The sequence below is a fragment of the Balaenoptera borealis genome (genome assembly GCF_965194805.1).
Source record: "Balaenoptera borealis genome assembly, chromosome: 14".
Taxonomy (NCBI): domain Eukaryota; kingdom Metazoa; phylum Chordata; class Mammalia; order Artiodactyla; family Balaenopteridae; genus Balaenoptera; species Balaenoptera borealis.
The window spans coordinates 51118691-51135698 of record NC_138875.1 but is presented as its reverse complement, the minus strand read 5'-3'; the positions used below and the strand labels follow the sequence as shown (position 1 = coordinate 51135698).

At 38.4% G+C, this 17008-nt stretch overlaps 1 protein-coding gene across 7 annotated transcripts in view; it reads left to right on the top strand.

Moving 5' to 3' along the window:
• TTC39C (tetratricopeptide repeat domain 39C) overlaps positions 1-17008 on the top strand; it is a 107414-nt gene that overhangs the window by 33770 nt on the left and 56636 nt on the right. For all 7 annotated transcript variants that reach the window (XM_082355526.1, XM_082355530.1, XM_082355523.1 and 4 more), the window contains one exon: positions 16668-16716. In XM_082355526.1, coding sequence (XP_082211652.1) covers positions 16668-16716 — 49 coding nt within the window. The remainder of the gene's footprint in view (positions 1-16667; positions 16717-17008) is intronic.

Genomic DNA, 17008 nt, shown 5'->3' with positions numbered 1-17008 from the left:
ACAGTCTTTTCATTCTAGCATAATGAACATCTTTCAGTAGAAATAATTTTCTGCATTTCATTTTTCTTCAGGTAGATTCTTAGAAATAATTTTAAGTCTCTTAAAAGATAAACAGAAAAATATAGAACTTTCCAAAAGGTTTGCACCAATTTTCATTCCCATCAGTCACTGTAAGTGTTGTGTATTTGAGTGCATATGGGCAAAGTAATATATCAGCTATGCTTCCTCAGAAAAAAAAATCCATTTAAATGTGTTTTCTTTTTGTTTTAAAATAACCTATTTGAGTTTCATGTCACATAATTTACTGAACTATTTAGCTGTCTCTAAATATCAGCTTCTTATTATATAGAGTTTTAGCATGACATTCATGCTGCTCTGCTGAAAACCTTATTAGTTTAATAAAGCCCACAGTTGAATAAGATGTATATTTACATTGATTTATATTTTCTTAAGTTGAGAATTCTTTTCATAAATCATTTTTTATGGTTATAAAATGTAGTCAACTTTATATTTAATATCACTTTTTTCTTAAAAATCGTCATCCATATCAGTCTTAGACTATGGTATAGTATTTCTTTTCTTTTCTCCTTCCCTCTCTTCCTCCCTCCTTCCCTCTCTTCCTTTTTTATTTCTTCCTGTAGCAGAGGGGCAGATGGTGTACAGAGAGGAAAGCCTGTGTGTGTTTTAACCACAACAACAGCAAAACCAACCAAACTCTCACTTATATGAGGCTTTATTTGATACTTTGATAAAACTATTGAAGAAGAAAATAAATATCACCCACTGTTAATATTTGGAATCATAAGAGATCATTATAAAATATAATAGCTCTATATTGGAGACAGGACCTACAGAGGAAGAGAGAAAGTGTATGAAAATGGAACACCATTTTATTCATTTAGCCATGTTTATTTGATACATTGCCTGGTTTTTTTTTTTTTTTTTTTGAGATGATCATATGGTTTTTATTCTTCAATTTGTTAACGTGGTGTATCACACTGATTCGTTTGTGGATATTGAAAAAATCCTTGTATCCCTGGGATAAATCCCACTTGATCATGGTGTATAATCCTTTTAATGTATTGGTGGATTCAGATTGCTAGTATTTTGTTGAGGATTTTTGCGTCTATGTTCATCAGTGATATTGGCCTGTAATTTTCCTTTTTTGTGGTATCTTTGTCTCGTTTTGGTATCAGGGTGATGGTGGCCTCATAGAATGAGTTTGGGAGTGTTCTTTTGTCTGCAATTTTTTGGAATAGTTTCAGAAGGACAGGTGTTAAGTCTTCTCTAAATGTTTGATAGAACTTGCCCGTGAAGCCATCTGGTCCTGGACTTTTGTTTGTTAGAAGTTTTTAAATCACTGTTTCAATTTCAGTGCTTGGGATTGGTCTGTTCATGTTTTTCTGTTTCTTCCTGGTTCAGTCTTAGAAGATTGTACCTTTCTAAGAATTTGTCCATTTCTTCTAGGTTATCCATTTTATTGGCATATAGTTGCTTGTAGTAGTCTCTTATGCCTGTTTTTATCTGTTGTGTAGCTTTCCCAAATATCAGCACAGCATTTTTAATCTGGTGAAAAATGTTTTCATTCTGTTTTGAATAGAATCTCTTGTAGGTAGGTTTTATCTCTTACTTTTTGTATGATTTTGTACTCTGATAGTGCCTCTATTAGAGTAGAAATAAAAAATATAGCATTAGAGTTTAATAACTTGTGTGAGGCTAATAAACCAGTGAATTTAGAAAACAAATACATGTACTTGGCAAAATGTTATAAAGTTTTGCAATTTTGAAGTACTTGATAAACTGTAAGACATAATAGATAATTGCACAAGCAGTTAAGGGCTTGTGAGTGTGAATTGATTTTCTTAAATTTAATTAAGTACCCTATTCTGACTTCCTTAAACAAATGAGGTGTTTTTACATACTGCCCTTTTTCATTTATGCAAGGCTGCACACAGCCTGAAGGCAGTCATGCCAGTATGAGTAGGAAATTAAAGGGCTTTGCCATTCTGATTTGAATTACTTGTTGTTTTAAAAAGAATGATGTGATAAACATTTGAATTATATATAAAGCTTTGGTTAAAAGAGGTAACCTTTTTCTACCTCTTCTTCTGGAATAGCAATTAGTTTTAGTGTAACTTCATTTGAGTAAACATTGCTTTCTTGCTTTCTTTTTGTGCACTATAATCCTGTTTGTTAAAAAAAATCATCACAGGAATTATCTTTTAAGGTACTACTTTCATGGGAAGTATCAGTGATTGCTGTTTTGGGTTTGGTTTTTGTCTTAAGTGGGCTTTTCAAATGCAGGAAGTTCTTTTGGGGCTTTGGTTGACTACAAGTATGTGGGTAAAAAATAGATTTGTATTTACTGTTGTAGACTATATTCTTAGTGAAAACCACATGTAATTATTTAAATTTCAAATTGTTAGAAATTAAATACAATTATAATATGACCATATCGGTACATGATTATGTGGTTCTTAAGATTTTTGCCAACTCAAGAGAAAATTTATAATTAAATAATAAAAGGAGTCTTAGTTTCAGAATCTGCCTTTATAATGTCACCATAAATAATTTTTAGAGTCCTAAAGGTGAACAATTCAAGATATATACTTGTAGAGCAATGTTTTAAGGAGAGCTAACGATAAAGGCAGGAAATCATTTTAAGCATCTTGTATATTCCAGAGACTATGCAAGTGTTAATCCCGTTGTCAGGAGTAGCTTCTTAGGTATGGTCTGCGCTTTTCTTTTTGTAGACCAATCCATTATTTGTTACTCTCATTCAGTAAATACTTATATTTTACCTTCTATATGCCAGCCATGGTTTAACGAATTTCTTCACTTAGTAAAACAGCTTGACAACATGAAAAGAAATAGTTTCACCCTTCACATAACTCAACATACAGATACCACTTTCTCTGCCTTCTTTTAGTTATTCTTTTCCTTGTTTGCACTCACTCCTTCACTCAGTCAGTCAGTCAGTCATTCCTTCACTCAGTCACTCAGTCTGTCACTCACTCATTTATTCAATAACAAATGAATGGCGTTCTAGAGGGAAGCCCCATGGTTAGGCACCATTCGGGGGGAAAAGCAGTACTAATGTGTGAGTAGCATTCTGAAGGGCAAAGGCTAAGGAGTAGTGCAAGCCCAGAGAAGGGCTCCAGCCTGACCTGAGGGACCAGGAAGGGTGGTCTGGAGCCAGCATCTTTTGGACCAAAGCCTGGAGGATTAACAGGATCCATTGAGGAAAGGGATGGTCAGGGAACCCTGTGTGCCAAAGCCCAAGGCAAGAGAGCATGATAGTCCCTTCTCATTGTTTTTATCTCGATTTGGAAATTTTGTAGGTTAGAGTAAAAAATGGAAAAAAAATGGAAACTTTAAAAAATTGTCCCTGCTTTTGTCTCAAGACAGACTTTTTATGTAGATACTTTACTTTCTAAATATCGCCATGCTACATAGTCTGTCATATTCATTAGACCAGTGAATTCTAACTCATGTAATCATTTGGAAGTTAAAAGATGGGGGACTCGGGGCCAGACTGTTTTCCTTGGCTTTCACTTTGCTTTCTGGGTCTCTCCTCATCTCCCTCCTCACAGGCCTGGCTGTAGGGGTGCTGGGCCCCCTTGGGACCCTGGGAGGGTAGCCCTCGGCTCCCCAGCCTCCCGCCCCAGGCCAAGCACTCCGTGGCTTCTGTCCCGTGCACCATTTCTCTTCTGTAGTTGTTTCCCAAATCTCCCTCCACCCCAAGTCTAAGACATACCCCTGAATCTGCCAGCTCTTCCTTTGCAGGATACCAGAGACGAGCCTAAAAAGTGAAGTCCTGTTTTTGCCACGCGATTGTAGAACCAGTCTGTATTTTAAATTACCACAGTGGCTTTGAGGGGGTATCTTGCCATGTGCAGGGGATGCATTCTTAATGTAGGGACATCCTAGAAATGCATCCATTGAAACGGTTGTGCATAGGAAGTTTCCATGGGACAGTTATCCATAGGAAGTCAGGTTCAAGGGCCCAGTTATTTTTTCAGTGGTGCGGAGAGGGGCTCATTAGTTGTATTAACCTGTAGATAACTACTACCTCAAGCTGTGGGGAGAGACAGACCACCCAGGCTCCTGCTGCTTCCGCCCCTATGTGGGGAGGAGTCCCAGAGTCTCAGCCTGCCCCCCCAGAAGTCCCTACTGTAAGCTGATGGCTTCACTGCTTCCAGTGAGAGGCTTTCATGGCTTCTTGGCACCGGGCAGTGAATTACAAGGTCATTTTCTGATAAGATGCAAGACCACATCACAAGCAGTCCACGTAACAAAAGCAAGCAGCCACTGCAGTGGGTGTGAGTGCAAACATTGCTGAACATACCACTCCCTGGGGACTGGCGGCCTTCTTGGCCTGGGGATACCCCCAAGCTGAGTGGGGTGGCCCTGGGGCTGGCTGGTGGAGCACTAGAGACTCTCAAATCCCTAAGAAGGATGGGTACATGATAAACACAAGTCCGAACCCTGGATCTGTTCCAAAGACTCATAAATCAAGTCATAAACTGGATGACTGCCATGGTCCATGTTTTTGGAGACATGCTGTCCTTGAGATAAAGCGTCGCCCGAGGATCACACTTTGAATTGTGTCTGAAAAGTAAGAGCCTTTCTATGAAATTCACCACTGCTATCTTCTGATCAAGGAAACGAGCACGTTTATTTTTCTTAGTGAAAGCAGAGTCTTGAATGGGCTCAGGTCGATGATGATCTCATTTCTGGGAATTTTTTGGAACCTGTGGAGGAAGGTCCATCAGATGAAGTGTCATGAAGTGTAGACTTCATAGGAGATGGGTGGTTGGTTTATTAGACAGATGTGGATTGGGCCAATTATCTGCTAGGTTCTGTCCTATGAGGTCAGGATAGTGGCACTTGGCCAAGGTGGGGGTCCCAACCTTGGGGAGCTTTCATTTATTCAAACAAGTAAATGAATAATGAGATAAATAAGAAACAGTAAGCACTCTGCAGAGACTTAAAATATAGAGCTGCAACAGAGAGTGGTTAAAGGCTTATTAATATATTCTTTTAAGAAACACAAGAGAAGGTGGAAGTCCAAGTTGGCAAGTAGCCCTTGTTAGATTTCATCAGATCCGATATTCGAGGAAGCCTCGTTCATCCATGAAAAGTATGGTGACAAAGGATGACTTTGAGTAAAAATCGACCGTCTACCCACTTTCTGTCACCATTTATTACTGCAGTGTTTCTAGCAGCCAAACTGGACTGTGTCGGCTCCGTGAAGAGCTGTGAGTGTTTCTCTCTGTAGCTCCAGTGCATAGCACAGTGCCTGCTGTATACTTCATCATCAGCAAATATATTTTGTGTGGATGAACGAAACAATTTATTAGAGTTTTTCCTATAATACCGTGTATAGAAGAGGTCACTTTTCATTTACTTTCTTTTAAACTGCAGAATGTTATCTGGTTATGACTTGGGTATGTGATTTTCAAATTAAAGATCTGTTTTTCTTAAAAAAAAAAAAAAAAAAAGTATAGTTTTCTCCTGGATAACTTTGTTGATGGAAACAAAGAGCAGCCTGGAAAACCCCCCCATTATTTCTCTGATAGTAAATTGTATTGCTTTTGTTGGGCCTGATTTCTTAATCACTCTCCTGATCATTTGACTTGGATAAACTTGACACTTCAGTCCTTCCCTGTGTAGGCTCAAAGGTGGCTGTGGGCTATGGGAAGCTGCTTTTTTTTTTTTTTTTTATAGATTTATTTATTTTATTTATTTTTGGCTGCGTTGGGTCTTCGTTGCTGCGCGCGGGCTTTCTCTAGTTGCGGCGAGTGGGGGCTACTCTTCGTTGCGGTGCACGGGCTTCTCATTGCGGTGGCTTCTTTTGTCGCGGAGCACGGGCTCTAGGCACGCGGGCTTCAGTAGTTGTGGCACGCGGGCTCAGTAGTTGTGGCTCGCGGGCTCTAGAGTGCAGGCTCAGTAATTGTGGCGCACGGGCTTAGTTGTTCTGTGGCATGTGGGATCTTCCCGGACCAGGGCTCGAACCCATGCCCCCTGTGTTGGCAGGCAGATTCTTATCCACTGCGCCACCAGGGAAGTCCTGCGGGAAGCTGCTTTAAAATTGGAAATTTATCATGGAGAAGTAGAAGATGTGGAGCAGTGGGATGCATGCACCTGGGTACCTAACTCTTAGATCTGTTTGGGAGGATGATACTTGGTGAATGCTAAGTGAATAGATCCACTGGGATTCCTATGGAAGTGATTCTTTCTCGAAAAAACGTACTGAATTTTATGTTCCAATTTGTAACAAGCTTCCAAAGGGAACATTCCACTGATGCTCTCCCATCATATATGTGACCTAGGGATGCTGTATGTAATACGTAAAAGAAGCATTTGTAGTACTTTTTAACTAAGATGCTTTCAGAATAATTAGATTTTCCTTTTGAAAAATATTCTTAACTATTGTAAATTATGTCAAGAAAACTCACTTCACATTTTATTTTCCTTGGCTACCATCTGAGGGAGTAGGGAACTTTTCTTTCTACACTTACGGTCTGGAGTTTTCCATCATCGCTTCTGAGGACGCTTATCCTTTTCTGCACATGGCAGATGCTCTCTTTAACCATGTTTGTTGAATGCATGGTGCAAGAACGAGGTGCTGAGAACGTAGCTGTTCTCCCTTGCTTTCACGGTGTGAGGAGAGAGAAAACTTTCCGTCTCTTTAGTCGGTGAGTGAGAAGAATTTTATGCTCTTCAGCTCAGGGAGGCCAGACATCCCAGTCTGGATTATTGCTGCAACATCTTCAGATTAGGGTTGAAGCCTCCAAGTAGCTCACTGGGAGCGTTTCCCATTTCTGAGTAGTGTTTAAAAAAAAAAAAAAAAAGTTAGATCAATATATTTGGAAAACAAGTCATTGCAAAAGAATCACGTTCATCTTACCTGTTGATAGCACAGTGTACTCAAAGTTAGAGAACTTGAAACACGGGACAGTGAAAATTGAGCCAATCGTTCAGGACCCACAAGTACAAATCAAGTGAGGTCTGCATTCAGGTGGTTGACATCCCCTGAAATTTAAACATTTCAAGGCTTAATCTAGGTAATAGTGACTTCATGTTTTAGATTTTAACTCTGGTTTTATTAAACTCCTTACTATAGAGCTTTCTGTTTATTATTTTTCTTAGCAGTGTAGGGAGGAGTTAGCTAGGTAGAGGGAAGATTTCACTATTAAAAATGAAAAAACAATTTTTTTAATGAGATAATTAGTTCAAATAGCAAGAAAATGTGTGGTTCTTTTTGATGTCCTACTGGCTTCTCTTTTATTTTGAAGGGGATGCATTTAAAATCTTATTTACAAGGCTTATATAGGTAATATAAAAAGCAATGCCCAAATCATTTGCATTTGTTTTTGGAAAATAATCAGACTGTTTGGGGAGTAACCTCAAATATTAAGTGTCTTTCTTTCCTTCTTTTGGGGCATTTCTCTATCAGCCTTGTGTTAATGGTGCTCTGAGCCACAGCGGGACACAGCTAGTCGCTTAAGTGAATAGCTCACTGCCACGTAAGCAGGCTTTGACTATTTTGCTACAGAGTCGCCCCATTATTCTGTTTGATTGGCTGGATGATATATTCTGTTGAGAAATTGTATCAAAGCAACAACTGAATCACAGGGAGTATTTAGAACAAGTAAATTGACTTAAATGATGCACTTTCCTCTCTAAAAGATGTCTGAATATAGAGAGAATGTCTGTGGTGACATTATTGAGGCAGAGATGATGATTAGTAGTGCAGCTTCAGTCGTGACTTTATTCCGCCGTGTACACACATTTATCATTGACAAAATCACCTTTAATCTTACTGCCCCTCACAACAAATATTCACTTTTTTATTGTCTATACATATTGGAACAGAGTGTACACACAGCTTTTGTTTTCATATTAAATTCTGTCAGGGATTTTTCTAGGTTGTAATATTCCACCTGTTTTTTTTATGAGTCATTTTTTTCTATTGTAGACTTCTTTCCATTTTCAAAAAATTTTCAATTGTAAAATATACATAACAAAGTTTACTATCTTAGCCATTGTTAGGAGCACAGTTGAGTGTGTAGTACATTCACAGTTGGTGTGCATCCCATACCTCTTTGCAGCTTGCAGAACTGAAACTTTATATCCCTTAAACAACAGCTCATTCTCTCCTCCCCTGCAGACCCTGGCAGCCACCCTACTTCCTGTCTCTAAATTCGATTGCTCTAGGTACCTCCTGTGGAATCATACAGTACTTTTCGTTTTGTAAGTGGCTTATTTCGCTTAGCATAATGTCCTCAAGGTTCATTCATGTTGCAGCATGTGTCAGAATTTCCTTCCTTTTTAAGGCCGAATAATATTTCATTGTATATATACACCACGTTTTGTTTATCCGTTTATCCATCGATGGACACTCGGGTTGCTTCCACCTTTTGGTTATTATGAATAATGCTGCTAGAATATGGGTGTACAAAAATCTGAGTTCCTCGTTTCAGTTCTTTTGGGTATATACCCATAAATGGAATTGCTGGGTCATATGGTAATTCTATTTCTAATTTTTTGGTGGAGCCATTATACTGATTTCCATAGTGGCTGCATCATTTTACATTCCCACTAACAGTGCACAGTGATTCTAATGTCTCCGTATCCTTGCCAACACTTGTGTATTTTCTGCTATTTTGATAGTATCCATTCTAATGGGTGTGATGTGGTATCTCGTGGCTTTGGCATTTCCCTAATGATTAGTGATGTTAAGCATCTTTTCATGTGCTTATTGGCTCTTGTATATCATCTTTGGAGAAATATCTGTTCATGTCCTTTACCCACTTTTTAATCGGGTTGTTTGCTTTTTTTGTTGAGTTGTAGGAGTTCTTTATATAATCTGGACATTAACTCTTTTTTCAGGTGTGATTTGCAAATATTTTCTGCCATTCCATAGGTTGCCTTTTCACTTTGTTGATTATGTCTCTTGCACAGAAATGTTTTATTTTAATGTAGTCCAACTTACCTATTTTTACTTTTGTTGCCTGTGCTTTGGTGTCATAGCAGAGAAATCTTTGCCAAATCCAATGTCATGAAGCTTTTCCTCTATGTAGACAGTTGTTTTTTTTAAACCCAGGTTTTCCTTATTCTGGATAATGGTGCAATGAATGGCTTCATGGACTTAGCTTTTTTCTTCTGTTAACATTATTTTACTTTACTTTTAGAAAGAAAAGTGAAATACTGAATCAGCTTAGTCTCCTTAAAGCCCATTTTTGGAAATATTAGACAGAGCAGAGGATATCACTTGTCCTGTTAGCAAAAGTTGTTTCTGAAGGAATGGTGTGAGGCTTCTGGAGAAGCATTTAATGATGCCTTGATTGGTGATTGTACGAAGTTGACCCCCGTGATCCTCTGGGACCGTGATTTTTAAAACAGCATGGGTCACAGAAAAGGCACAGGCCTTTTAAGAGCAGTCAGCGTAGGGGGTGTGAATTTAGGTGACTGTTTCTTCAGTCCTCAGGTTTGAGATCTCAGGGCTGCAATGAGATGAGGTGACTACCATGGACTGATTAGGGTCACATGGCCCCGGATTTCCTTGGTAATATACAAAGTCCAGCCTCCCCACACATTTGAAGGGGAGAAAAGTCAACATTATATGAATATAGAACATTTTCAGAAAAATGGAAAATGCCACTATGTTTGGGGGATAAAATTACATTTGAAGAAACATATTTGGTTAGGGACTGTCTTCTTGTAATTATGCCCATTTATTTAATGGAAAAATATTCCTTTGAGAATCAAATGTGTACATTCCCTCCCACAGTGTTTTAAGAAACAAAATCTTCATCAGTCCAATTTTTAATCTGCTTGAGAAGCTTTGTTTTTTAAAATTTCCATGGCAATGTTCATAAATTTAGAAAAAGACCATCCGTTGCTTCTTTGTATTTTCAAATTTTCCTACCTTTGGGAGAGTCTTCATACAGAGAGAAAATTTTAAGCCATTTCATTACTGGTGGTTCATTTTCAAAAAGCAGACTATGGCAGTGACCATTAGAGTCCTTCTCATCAAAGGATTTCAAAAGACATCACCTTTGGGGAGCATTTTTATGTTTGATTTTTAACTTTTTATTTTGAAAAATAGCCTACATCTTCCAAAGTATATAAAATAGCTTAGTCAATTACCATGTTCCAGTCAGCCAGCCTTAATCATTATCAAGTCATGGGAAATCATGTTTTATCTATACTTCTGGTCACTTTTAATTCTCCTATCTCGAATTATTTTTGAAACAAAGCTCAGTCATCATTTTATCTATAAATGCTATCATATATATCTCTAAAAAAAATAGTCCTTAAAATGTAGTATAATACCACTTCTATACCTAAAAAATTAATACTAATTCACTAATATAATCAAATGCCCATCAATGATCATTTATCTGATTTAATTTTTCTTTTTAATTTTTTCTTTTTCATAAGGAAAAACTTTCCATATAAGAATGTATACATATGTAAATATCACAGTGTAACTACTTACATCCAGATAAAGGATATTTCCAACATTCCAGCATCCTTCCTTGGGCTCCCAGTATCCCACCAATGGTACCAGTGTTCTGAACTCTGTCATCATTAGTGGTCAGAATAGTGGTTTTGAGCTTCATATAAATGGAATCATCACACTCTCTTGTGTCTGGCTTCCTTCACTCAACTTTACATCTATGAGATTAATTCATGTTTTTGCATTTAGCAGTAGTTCTTTTTCATAGCTATGAACTATTCCACTGAATGAATATGCTGCAATTATTTGATCTGTTCTCCTGTTGATGGACATTTGAATTGTTTCCAGTTTGAGGCTACTAAGGATAAGACTATTAAAAACCATGCATGTCTTTTAGGGGCATAATAATTCAATTCTGTTGTACCTATGTACTTAGGAGTGAAGTTACTAAATCGTCGATAAGCATGTGCTCAGTAGATCAGGCATGTGGGTGAGTTTTAGTAGAGCAGGTGCACAGCTTTAATAGATACTGCTAAGCAGCATTTGAGACTCCAGTTACTCCACATCCTCGTTACCACTTGGTATTATCAATCCTTATAACTATGGCCAGTCTGATAAGCATATAGTGGTATCTCATTTTGGTTTTAGTTTGTATTTCCCTGATAATGAGTGCTTTTCAGCACTTCTTAATATGCTTATTAACTTTTGGATATCCTCTCTTGTGAAGTGCCTATTAAGACTGCCCTTTTTTTTTTTTTTTTAATTCTTTATTTTTTATTTATTTATTTTTGGCTGTGTTGGGTCTTCGTTTCTGTGCGAGGGCTTTTCCTAGTCGCGGCGAGCGGGGGCCACTCTTCATTGCGGTGCGCGGGCCTCTCACTATCGTGGCCTCTCTTGTTGCAGAGCACAGGCTCCAGACGCGCAGGCTCAGCATTTGTGGCTCACGGGCCTAGTTGCTCCGCGGCATGTGGGATCCTCCCAGACCAGGGTTCGAACCCATGTTCCGTGCATTGGCAGGCAGACTCCCAACCACTGCGCCACCAGGGAAGCCCCCCCCCCTTTTTTTTTTTTTTTACTGGGTTGCCAGTCATTTTGTACTGATTTATGGGTGTTCTTTATGTATGTATTCTCAAGATGAGCTCTTTGTTTGATATGTGTATTTGCCTTTTTCAGTCTCTTATGAGTGACCAGAAATGCTTAATTTTAATTGTTTTGATATTGGGTAATGTAGGTCTCCAGCTTTGTTGATCTTCTTTAAATTTGATTTGGCCATTCTAAGTATTTTGCTTTTCCATGTAGATTTTAGAATCAACCTGTCAACACAGACACACACACACACACACACACACACACACGGATTTTGCTTGAGACAGCTTTGTTGGTCTTCTTTAAATTTGATTTGGCCTTTCTAAGTATTTTGCTTTTCCATGTAGATTTTAGAATCAACCTTTCGAAACGCGCGCGCACACACACACACGCGCACACACACACACACGCGCACACACACACACACACGCACACACACACACACACACACACACACACACACACACACACACACCCCCCACCCCCCCCCCCCCGGGATTTTGCTTGAGATTGCATTGGAGCTACAGTTCAGTTTAAGAGAAGATAATATCTCAGCAGTAATGAGTCTTCCAATCCATAAGAATTGTATATCTCGTTATTTAGGCTACTGGTTCACAACCAGGGTTGATTTTGCCCCAGTAGGATGTTTGGCAGTGTCTAGAGACATTTTGGTTGTCACACCTTGGGGGGTGGGGGGACGGAGGCAGTGGCTTGTGCTCCTGTCATCGTGTAGGTAGAGGACAGAGATACATCCTACAGTGCACAGTGCAACCCGCCCCCGCACCCAACAAAATTATCTGGCCCCAAATGTTAAGGATGCCACTGTTGCAAAATGCTGATTTAGAGTTTTCATTTTCCTTAGCAATGTCTTGAGTTTTCAGTGAAGCAGTGTTGCACATTTTTGGTAGAGTTATCCTTAGCTATTAATATTTTCATGCTATTGTGAATGATAATTTTCTAAGTTTCATTTTCTAATTGTTGCTAGTGTATGTGTATATATGTGTTTATGTATATGTGTGTGGATACATGCAGGATATTTGTTGTTTTATGTCTCTTATGTCCCAGTTGTTTTATATTTTACAAGCTCCCTTTCAGTCTCTTTTTTCACCCTTACATTTTTTTTATTGTTGTTGAAGAAACTAGCATCTTTGTCCTGTAGAATCTCCCACAGCTTGGATTTTGCTGATGGTATCAGTTTAGTATTGTCCCCTGTCTTTATGATCACTGTCTGTATCCATTAATTGATTAGGAGCAGCTACAAAACGAGAGACTCTGATTCTATCATTTGCTTTTCATTTATTAGCCCAGGACATTTTTGTAAAGAGGCCCACCCCACATCTGATTGGTTACTCTGAGTTTATAGAGAAAAGGTGTGGTAAATGCTATTCTTTCCCCTTTTTAACAGTTTTCAAAATAATGAATTGGTTCTCTAGGATCCTCCATAGGCAACCAGTGAGTTGTTGAGTTGTTTTTTAACTAAAAATTATCATTATGAATTTATGGTTTTAAATTACTTGATATTTCAAACCATTGCTATTTTTACCTCATTGGTGATCAAATTGTTAACATCTTTGGCTTGAACCTCTTCAAGAGCCTAATGTAGTTTTTAAACTTCCTTGCTTTCTGTTATAACACAATATTCAAGGCTGTTGAACATTTCTTGCCCCTGAGCTTGAGTCAGCCATCTCTTTGTGGATCTTTTACTTAATGTATTTAGAGAGGGTGCCGGACCATGCTGTATACTACGGGGTGGTCATTGTTTCTAGGCTTTGAATTAACTTTATCCTTTTTCCTGTGCACAAAATCCTTGGTTTCAAAAAACACCAACGTACTTAACGCATTGTTTTATCACAAACTACATACCCAACAGCTGTAGAATAATGGTACCAACTTGACTGGTAAAAATATGATTACTGAAAACAAAAGCTTTTTTTGCAATCTTTTGGGGTCTGTTTTTCAGGGTATTTCATAATAGGGATGTGCTGTCAGATTACTGTATTTTAAAGTCGTTTGGAATACTTCTACTCTGTGTGGTTATTTTACCAATTGGGTTTGCATTTAGGTACATTTAATTCACTTTACATTTGAATTTTTAGGGATTGCATTATTAAAATTTGATATTATGACATGTACAATATTTACATGGTTCCAAAGTCAAATCTACAAAACAAGAGGTATATACAAAGAAGGTTCGTTTCTATCCTTGTTTCTTCTTCCCTATCCCTCCCTCACTTTGTAAGTATCCGTTAAAAAACATGTTTATGGGTTAACTTACCATTATTTTTTTTTCAATATTGCACGTATGTATATGGATTTAGATCCTCCCTTCTTTTAAATAAGTGAGGTTTTCACGAGGTGGTCTATTTCACTTGCCCCCCACCTCCTTTATGTAACTTCTGGTATTTAGAAAGGTTTGTCTTTTGGTTTTAATGCTTTACCTTTATACTCAACCTTTACCTGATACCTCGCTCCCCGCCTCCACCCTTGTGCTGGTCATTGGTTCCCAGTGTGAGCCTCTTCCTTCTCCGCCCCCCCGCATCGGTGTTGAAGTAATGATCCCCCCAGCATCAGTGTTGAAGTAATGATCCTTGTACTCTTTGGAAACCTTCCCAAATCTCCAAATTGAATACGTTTTATGTGGAAACACATGTGTGGGCCGCAATTGATTTAGAGGAGATAAGTTAATGTAGGATCACCTGGGTCATGTTGAGTTAAAAAAATAAAATAAAATCAGGTGAAGGAAACAAGTGAACCTTGTTAGATGAAGCTCTTACAGCACCAGGTAACGTTGCAGCACGAGGAGTCCTGCTTCTCCGTCAGTTCATTATCGAGTGGGTAACGCACCCAGGTGCCCTGGGGTTTATGGAGACAGTACCTCAAGGAGGGAAAAATGTTTCTCTGGGGCCGATTTGTCACTTAAATGAGAAGATAGTATGTGAAATACTAAGGGCTAGGCTAGGGCACCATGAATCATTAATAGCCTGGGCTCTCAGAAACCTAATTTTAGTCCAGAACAAGAAGCAAATGTAGCAGCACTAGGCCCTCGCTTCAGCGTCTTTTCATTTCTCAAATGGCTAATGGCTAAGCGGGCGAAGACGAGGAAGCTGGGCTGCTCAGCTCTTGATTGAAACGTTCCTGAAAGGCAGAGCTCTTTCATTCCTTCACTGATTCATGCTTGGTTGGATGCCTGCTGTGTGTAAGGCATAATGGTGAGGGAGAAGAGGCAGAAGAGAGCATTCTAGAGGGGACCCTCATACACAAACCAGGTTATAACGTAGCGGGTGGAAGCCTGTAATGGCACGTCCGGTCCGGGGAGAGCCCCGGAGTGGAGAGCTGACGTCTGATCAGGTGCAGAGTTGGGAGGATGGAGCCTGGGCCGCGTGCTTGGGGAGGTGCTGCTGGAGCTGGTTCATGGGTGTGAGCGCTGGTGCGGGATTCTTCACCCGTCACGACACCTTCCTAATTCTTGGAGGTTTAATACCCTATGCAGTGGGGGTAAACAAGCTTTTCTTCACTGTAGAATTTGAGTAGGTACCAAGCAGATGGAAAAAAATTGTAGCAGAGGGTTAACATTCCAAATCATTTGAGTTCCTGATCCCCGCCCCTGCCCCCAACATAACCCCCACCATCCAAGAGGAAAACGGATGTGCATCCCACTTGACCCTGCAGTGCTACCTCTAGTAGTTTATCCCAAGAATACATTTGGACTCCCTGCAGATTACACGTACAAAGATGTTGCTCTGAGCGTGCGGTATATGTGTGTACGTACGTATGCATATATCCATCTAAATGTGCACACTCTTCTTCGCATGCACACCTCCACCAAATACACACGTGGTCACCGTGGACTTAAACTAAATCTCCAGTAGGGGATTGACTAAATACATTGTTCTTGGCTTTTTTTTTTTTTTTTTTATAATGACCATATATTATTTACATAATAACAAAAGCAGTACAATTATTTTTAAGAAGGCAGTTACAACTTGCTTTCTCCTTTAGCGCCATCCACAGAGATTTGGAATTTTGTACTGGTTGTGAATTTGAATGTTTATATTTTCATATTCTTTGAATTAGTATTAGTTTGACTTGGCTTCATATTTTTGGTTTATATATAAAATTGGATAATGACTTGTGTATTACAGCAGGGTGATGACTGACTCTAGGGAGGTATTCTTAAAGTTCTTTGGATGGGATAAGTGAGTTTGCCAGGTCTGGCTTAGTGGTAAAACCCTTCGATCTACTCTGAAAATAATACTTAATTTATGTGTGGAAAGTTTTGAACACGTTTTGCATTTTAAAAATGAATATTAATATCATGATGTCACTTGTATGTGGAATCTAAAAAACGATACAAATGAACTTATTTGCAAAAGAGAAATACTCACAGACATAGAAAACAAATTTATGGCTACCAAATGGGGAAGGGGGGGAGAGATAAATGAGGAATTTGTGATTAACAGATACATACTACTACATATAAAATAGATAACAAGGACTTGTATAGCACAGGGAACTATATTCAATATCTTGTAATAACCTATACTGGAAAAGAATCTGAAAAAGAATATACGTAGAAGTGAATCACTTTGCTGTACACCTGAAACATTGTAAATCAACTATACTTCAATTTTTAAAATTTATAAAAATTAAAAAAAAATGAATATTGGACTTCCCTGGCGGTCCAGTGGTTAAGACTCTGCGCTTCCACTGCCCGGGCTGTGGGTTCAATCCCTGGTCGGGGAACTAAGATCCCACATGCGGCACAGCCAAAAAAAATAAATACAATTTTAAAAAAATATTAATCATCTTCCTTTAGCCACGTGTTTTCAGATGTTGGATTGGTTTACTAAAGCAATGTCAATTATAATGTGACTTTCTTGTTCTCCTTGCTTTGAAGAATCAGGTGCGGGGGAGATTCTATCCTGGTGGACAGACCTGTGAACCTGTGAACTTCTTGCCTCTTTTACTTTTTTCTTAGGGTAATTTAATTGGCTTGAAGACCTTAACGACTTCTGTCCAATTATTGGGAATATATAGTGATCCTGATATATCAAATGTTTTTAAAATAAAATTTCACAATAAAAATAATTTTATTTTGTTTTCTTAACAGAAATCGTAGCCCATTAATGAGTTTTGGAGCCAGCTTTGTCAGTTTCTTGGTAAGTTGATGTGGGAAGAGGTTTTGGTGGGAGGGAAACAAATATGTAATGTATGTCTTTTAGTGGTTACCTGCTGTACAGATACATTATTGTAGAAGATCTTTTACAGTTTAAGACTGGAATAAAATTTTTGCCTATTAACCAACACTTATGAGATACCCTTCCCTAATTTTAAAGATTAAATGCTTATATCTTCTAGAGCATTATATTTTTTCCAACCAAAATCCTTTTTAAAATAAAAATATAATTGAAAGACCTTTCCAAAAATTAAAACTGCATTAGAGTTGAAAAG